We start from the raw sequence: 7,500 nt of genomic DNA, 5'->3' as shown, positions 1-7,500 counted from the left end.
ATAAATAAATCAGAGGCTGGATGTGCATGCTTTAACGTACTTCCTCATACATAATTACAAATACTAGTGGTCCCTTTCCGGACCATGAACTAAATCCTAATTGAAAACATGTATGGTGTTACATGATAGCATATGATAGAGACTAAAGATAACATGTAGATTACATTAAACAAATATTTAATTTGTGGTTTGTAATGCATTTATAAAAGTTGGAACAAAACAACAATATAATATAAGAACATTAAATAAGTGCTAATAACTTAAACCATTTAAGATTAATGCTGAGAAGGGTTTTTTTGGAACTCCTTGAGTCTTTCCATCCAGTCTTTACCCGATACAGCGGGAACCAGGCTTTTCAGACCGTTGATAGCAAAGATGGCGGAAAACTAGTTACTACCAGTTACTGCGGTATCCAAATATCCCTTTTCATGGATCGCATCCTGAATGACAGTGTCGCTATTCAGTTCCTCCACCACCCTTCTAGAGCAGGCCTCATCGTCCAATCCACACTCCCAATGGGATTGTCCCGCCTCTGGTTCCATTCAATCCAATCCCCCATGGGTTTGTCCTGGGCAGCTCATCCCGTCCAAAATCTTCACTCCCCCCCCCCCCTCCCCCAGTGGGTTGTGTCTGCCAGGTCCAATCAGCCGCTCACAGCTTCTTCTTCTTCTTCCCGCCGTAGCGGCCGATCACCTTGTGTATCCAGGAGGTGAAGGCGGAGACCTTGGTGTAGACGCCGGGGGATGCCTGAGCGCGGCACGCGTGCCCCCAGGAGGTCACGCCGTACAGCGCCCAGCCACCGCCGCCGCGCCGCTCACACACCAGGGGGCCCCCGCTGTCACCACGGCAACTGTCCACACGCCGGTCGGAGCGCTCGCTTCCGGCGCAGAGCATGCGGCCGGCGGCGAAGGCCTCGTGGAAACGCTCCTGGCATCGTCGCCGTGGCAACAGGGAGACGGATGCTTGCTGAAGTGTCTTGGAGTAAGAGCGACCTGAGGTGGAGAGAGTTAGAGGGACCCAGGGAGCGAGGGAGAGAGACCCAGGAAAAGAGGGAGAGAGACCCAGGGAGAGAGGGAGAGAGACCCAGGGAGCGAGGGAGAGAGACCCAGGAAAAGAGGGAGAGAGACCCAGGGAGAGAGGGAGAGAGACCCAGGAAGAGAGGGAGAGAGGGAGGGAGACAGAGACACAGGCAGAGAGAAAGGGAGACAGAGACGCAGGCAGAGAGAGAGGGAGGGAGACAGAGACACAGGCAGAGAGAGAGGGAGAGTGACAGAGACACAGGCAGAGAGAGAGGGAGAGTGACAGAGACACAGGGAGAGAGAGGGAGAGTGACAGAGACACAGGGAAAGAGAGAGAGGGAGGGAGGCAGGGGGAGTCCCAGGGAGAGAGAGGGAGAGATGGAGGGAGAGCGAGGGCAGGGAGAGAGAGAGACAGGGGAGGTAGAGAGGAAAAGAGATAGGAAGAGGGACACAGGGAGGGAGGGAGGGATGGAGAAAAGGGAGGGAGAGAGACAGAGAGAAAAACCGTTTTTTGCTATGCTCAAAAAGTAGTTTTTATAAAAAGTACAATGTTATAAATTCTAAACACACACACACACACACACACACACACACACACACACACACACACACACACACACACACACACACACACACACACACACACACACACACACACACACAGGGGTGTTGATTCCCCCCAAAACATTGGTCAATTGTGTGTGAACATATTTCACTTCCACACATGTGCACATATGAGTGTGTGCGTGTTCGTGTGTGTGTTATGATATGGACAGCTGGCCAGAGCATACAGACAGCTGGACACACATGTCATCCCTTTACACCCCATGATCGGATTATCACACAAACTGCCACTCGCACCAACACGCACACTGACACACTCATAATCACACACATCCTTGCTTGCTCAAACACACACACAAACACATCATGGAAACACAGACACACACACACATATTAACTCTCAAACACACACACTTCATGACGCACATACCACACACATACTTACATAAATACCCACACAAACAGTCGGAAACACATACATCAAGAGACCACACACACACACACACACACACACACACACACACACACACACACACACACACACACACACACACACACACACACACACACACACACACACACACACACACACACACACACACACACATCTCAACCACAATAAACACAATCACACGACAGGACAAACACACTCATGCTTGTGTGACAATTCATACACATGGCAGGTTGTGTTCCAGGTTGTGTTCCAGGTTGTGCACGCTGTCCCGAGACAGTATAAAAGTGTCTCACGTTGATGACGTACATATTGATCTCCATACATAGGTATGGTGCAGTACTTATACTAATACAGTACCCATGTTGCAGTACTAATACTAATACAGTAGCCATGTTGCAGTACTAATACTAATACAGTAGGCATGGTGCAGTACTAATACTAATACAGTAGCCATGTTGCAGTACTAATACTAATACAGTAGGCATGTTGCAGTACTAATACTAATACAGTAGGCATGTCGTAGTACTTATACTATAACAGTGGCCATGTTGCAGTACTAATACTAATACAGAAGGCATGTCGCAGTACTAATACTATAACAGTGGCCATGTTGCAGTACAAATACTAATACAGTAGGCATGGTGCAGTACTAATACTAATACAGTAGGCATGTCGCAGTACTAAAACTATAACAGTGGCCATGTTGCAGTACTAATACTAATACAGTAGGCATGTCGCAGTACTAATACTAATACAGTAGGCATGGTGCAGTACTAATACTAATACAGTAGGCATGTCGCAGTACTAATACTAATACAGTAGGCATGGTGCAGTACTAATACTAATACAGTAGGCATGTCGCAGTACTAATACTAATACAGTAGGCACGGTGCAGTACTAATACTAATACAGTAGGCATGTCGCAGTACTAATACTAATACAGTAGGCATGTCGCAGTACTAATACTAATACAGTGGCCATGTTGCAGTACTAATACTAATACAGTAGGCATGTCACAGTACTAATACTAATACAGTAGGCATGGTGCAGTACTAATACTAATACAGTAGGCATGTTGCAGTACTAATACTAATACAGTAGGCATGGTGCAGTACTAATACTAATACAGGACCTATGGTCCAGCAGTACACATGACCACCTCTTCATCAATCAGCCATCATGTCGCTGTCAGACACCATCTGGTTCTCATCTTTGACTCCATTGATCTATATCAACACACGTGTAATGACCTCAACACATGCACACACACAATGTCAAAAAGAAAACCCCCACGCACACACGCACCAATGCTCACACAGGCACATGCACAAACACACACGCACACACATGCGCAGCCACAAATGCTGACACATGCATATGCACACACACACACACCGACACACTGACACACACACACACACACACACACACACACACACACACACACACACACACACACACACACACACACACACTCACCCACACACAAAACAAAAAACCCTGCTCACATCAAACCAAGGCAGACTCCCTCCCTCCCTCCCTCCCTCCCTCCCTCCATCCCTCCCTCCCTCCATCCCTCCCTCCCTCCCTCCCTTCACCCCTCCCCTCCTCACCCGTGTCACCCCAGCCGGTGATGTAGCAGTTGGAGGCGCTCTTCAGCACCCTCTCCTTGGCGTGGGGGAGGCAGGCGGGCCGCACGTGGCGTCCCAGCGGCGCGCACTCCCCAGGCTGCCGGCCCGGAGCGCCCGGCGCCAGCCGCACCAGGGCCAGGTCGTGGTCGTTGCTATGGGGACGGTAGGCGGGGTGCAGGACGATGAGCTCCACGCCGTACTCCTCCTCGTGCTCCTCCGGGACCAGGGCGTGGTAGTCGCCCAGCCGCACCTTGTACTGACGGGTGCTGTTGCCGTACCTGGTGGGCATAAGTCCCTACATTCAGTCACTGTATACATGGTGGGCTGATGCATGGTACGTGTTTGTGAGGGTGAAAATCTATCAATTAGGTAACGTTGGCAAGCGTCTGTGTGTGTGTGCGTGTGTGTGTGTGTGTGTAGTGATGCATGAATTATTGTAATGTTGGCAAGCATCTGCTTGTGCGTGAGTGTGCGTGTGTGCGCGTGTGTGTGTGTGTGTGTGTGTGTGTGTGTGTGTGTGTGTGTGTGCGTAAGAAAAGGTGCATTACTTACGCAATGTTGGCAAGCTTCTGTCTGTGTGTGCATGTGTGGTAATGTATAAATGAGTCTAAGGGCTGTGCAAAATAATCTGTGTGTGACTGTGTGTGTACGCGCAAGTGCGTGTGGTTGTAACTTGTTTGTGTGTGTGAGTGTGTTCATTTCTGAATGTGTGTGTAGGCTGTGGGTTGGCAGCCATCTGGGTCATAATTCCATATATAATGAATCATTGTGACTACATTCAGTATTGGAATTTGGCTCATACCCCTCATAGAAAAGACAATAACCTACAACCCTCATGCCAACACTTAACATACTGCATTCCAATCTACAACTCTGGAAGAAAAAATACTGAAACATCCTATCCATACATCAAATATTATTTCACAATAAAAGTCAACATTTTAAAAGCTCAGACTGTTATTTTCTAGTGTATTACCTTGTCTTCCAAGTGTAGTCACAGAGTCGCGAGTGTTCATCAGGATGGTGTGTTTTTATGAGTGTGTCTATGCAGGAATCCACATTTATGCATGAGCACACAGGCAAATTGCCCTTTCCATAAGTCAATATGGAAGTCCATACAATCCATGGAGACAGACAGCAATGGACCCCAGCCCTATAGCCCAGTATAAATGGATAAAGCAGCAGTACCTAGAGTACTTTCAGTCTACCACTGCCAGACTTCCATCCGGTCTCCATGCTCCTGCACTTCATTGAATTTGCTGATGTCATCAGTCTGGTCCTTAAGTTAGAATGTGAAGGACCGACACGTGTTTGATATCGAAAGCACAATATGGTGTTGCCATTTAGATTGCTATCCAGACGTTCAATATCTGTACAGAGAGTTAGAGTAGGGGGTTTATTTATGATGCCTGAGTGTGTGAGAAGGTGGGAGTAGGGGTTATTTTAGAGAGAGGGAGAGAGGGAGAGAGGGAGAGAGAGAGAGAGAGAGAGAGAGAGAGAGAGAGAGAGAGAGAGAGAGAGAGAGACAGACAGACAGACAGACAGACAGACAGACAGACAGACAGACAGACAGAGAGAGACAGAGACAGAGACAGAGACAGAGACACACAGAGAGAGAGAGAGAGAGAGAGAGAGAGAGAGAGAGAGAGAGAGAGAGAGAGAGAGAGAGAGAGAGAGAGAGAGAGAGAGAGAGAGAGAGAGAGAGAGAGAGAGAGAGAGAGACAGAGAGAGACAGAGAGAGAGAGAGACAGAGAGAGAGAGAATAAATGGGTGAGAGTGAGGTGAGGAGTTTTCTCCAGGACGTAGGGGAATGTGTCGAGTTACATCTGTCATCTGTTTCCGGGAGTGGAACCTGACCTTGGATTCACACCCTCTTACTGGCAAGGCATCAGAGAGCTGATATCAGCATAATAGTATCCCACAAACACACCCACCCACCCACCTACCCACCCCCACACTCTCACACACACACACACACACACACACACACACACACACACACACACACACACACACACACACACACACTCAGTCTCTCTGTCATAATCACACATAGAAACACACAGACACATTCAAAAGGTTGCACTTTGAGACATACATACCAGTCCTTCCGTTGCCAGGGGTTACTTGCAGAACAACAATAGCACGTTGATGGTTGACACAGATAAATGAGCTTCCGAGCAAACACTCTTGACCCTAGAGCAAAAGGCCTTGACCTTTGACCTGTATACGTCCTGGGTGTCATGTCTCCTGGTGCTGGCTCACACCTCATCGTAACTGAAGACTTGAGCTCAGAGGGCAGCTTCTATCAGCCAGGAGGTTTTTAATATAGGAAGTACTGACACATGGGATGACTGTATCCATTCTAGTTCCTGTTGGACAGCGATCTCTGGACTAGGATGAAGTTAGGCATGTGTTTAAGTGTGATTTCAAGTTTGTGTGTGTGTGTGGGGGTTTCAGGTTGTGTGTGTGTGTTCGTGTGTGTGTGTGTGTGTGTGTGTTCGTGTGTGTGTGTGTGTGTGTGTGTGTGTGTGTGTGTGTGTGTGTGTGTGTGTGTGTCAGGGTTCATGTATGTTTGGTGCATCAGGGTGTGTGTGTGCGTGCGTAACATTGTTTTGATTGCCTTAAATGAAAGCTGACCTAGTTGAGCCTAGCCTGTCACAGCGAGCAAACTCATTATCAGCTCATCTGAACCCAGGTGAACGTGACTGATTACAGCTAAATCTAGTCCAGCTGAACCTAGTGGTTGTTTGGAGCTTGTTGGCCGTGCCCGTTCTGTGAATGTGTGTGTGTGTGTGTGTGTGTGTGTGTGTGTGTGTGTGTGTGTGTGTGTGTGTGTGTGTGTGTGTGTGTGTGTGTGTGTGTGTGTGTGTGTGTGTGTGTGTGTATGTGTGTGAGATGGGAGTGTGAAACACGATCCATGGTGCAGCGCACATATCCATCTAGCAGTAAGGATCATTCTGTGATTGCTGGGGAATGAGTAGCACATGGTCACCACATCCACAGTTCTCTATCCAAGGTCTGTGGTAGAGTTCTCTCTCTTACCCTCTCTCTCTCTCTCGAAGTCTTGCAACCTCTCTCCGCACACACACAAACACACACACACACACACACACACATACATACACACACCATCATGGATGAAATGGCCGGGATAAATACTACTTTTCTCTCCGACTCTCCTCTCCATCCATCACAAAGCACCTGGACCACAGCTGCAGAGAATCATCTACCATCCAATTAGCCACTCACCAATTAGCCACCAGCCAGTCACACTATCAGTTAATCAGCCACCAGATGCTTCTGTCACAGAGAGCATAACCTGGCCTCTGTCAGAACATTAAGGGCTGTGGGTGTGTGTCCATGTGTGTGTCTGTGTTTGTGTGTGCGTGCGTGCATTCATTTCATTTTTGTGACAGCTGAAAGCAGTGGCTGTTGAGTGACCCATGGAACAGTTTGAGAGTAAAACCCACACGTGTATGTAATCACCATAGAGACTAACCTATCTACCTGTCCAGACATACTTACTTGTTTACGGGTTCAAAATGCAAAACAAAATTCAGTATTATTAGGATCATCAAACGAATCATAACTATGTTGATGGAGCAAGGCATTCCAGTGTCTGCTTGTGTGTGATTTTGTGTATGTATGTGTGTTTGTTTGTAATCATTGTGTGTGTGCGTGTGTGTATTCGATGTGTGTATATGTATGCATTCAATGTGTGTGTGTGCGTATGTATTCATTGGTGTGCGTGTTCATGCATGAATTAATGCCGTGCACTTCTGTCTCTCTGTCTGTCTGTCTGTCTGTCTGTGCATGTGTGGGGTGAGTG

The 7,500-nt window shown here is 47.7% G+C and overlaps 1 protein-coding gene across 1 annotated transcript in view; it reads right to left on the bottom strand.

The window, feature by feature from the left end:
- The window catches only part of prss12 (serine protease 12), a 28,624-nt gene that overhangs the window by 571 nt on the left and 20,553 nt on the right, over positions 1 to 7,500 (bottom strand). Inside the window, exons 12-13 of the mRNA XM_030352031.1 lie at positions 3,651 to 3,946; positions 1 to 992 (exon numbers count right to left, since the gene is read on the bottom strand). The exon at positions 1 to 992 is cut by the window's left edge and continues 571 nt beyond it. Coding sequence (XP_030207891.1) covers positions 652 to 992; positions 3,651 to 3,946 — 637 coding nt within the window. The 3' untranslated portion in view covers positions 1 to 651. The remainder of the gene's footprint in view (positions 993 to 3,650; positions 3,947 to 7,500) is intronic.

The sequence above is a fragment of the Gadus morhua genome, chromosome 3, assembly GCF_902167405.1.
Source record: "Gadus morhua chromosome 3, gadMor3.0, whole genome shotgun sequence".
NCBI lineage: Eukaryota > Metazoa > Chordata > Actinopteri > Gadiformes > Gadidae > Gadus > Gadus morhua.
This window is presented reverse-complemented; position numbering and strand designations above follow the sequence as displayed.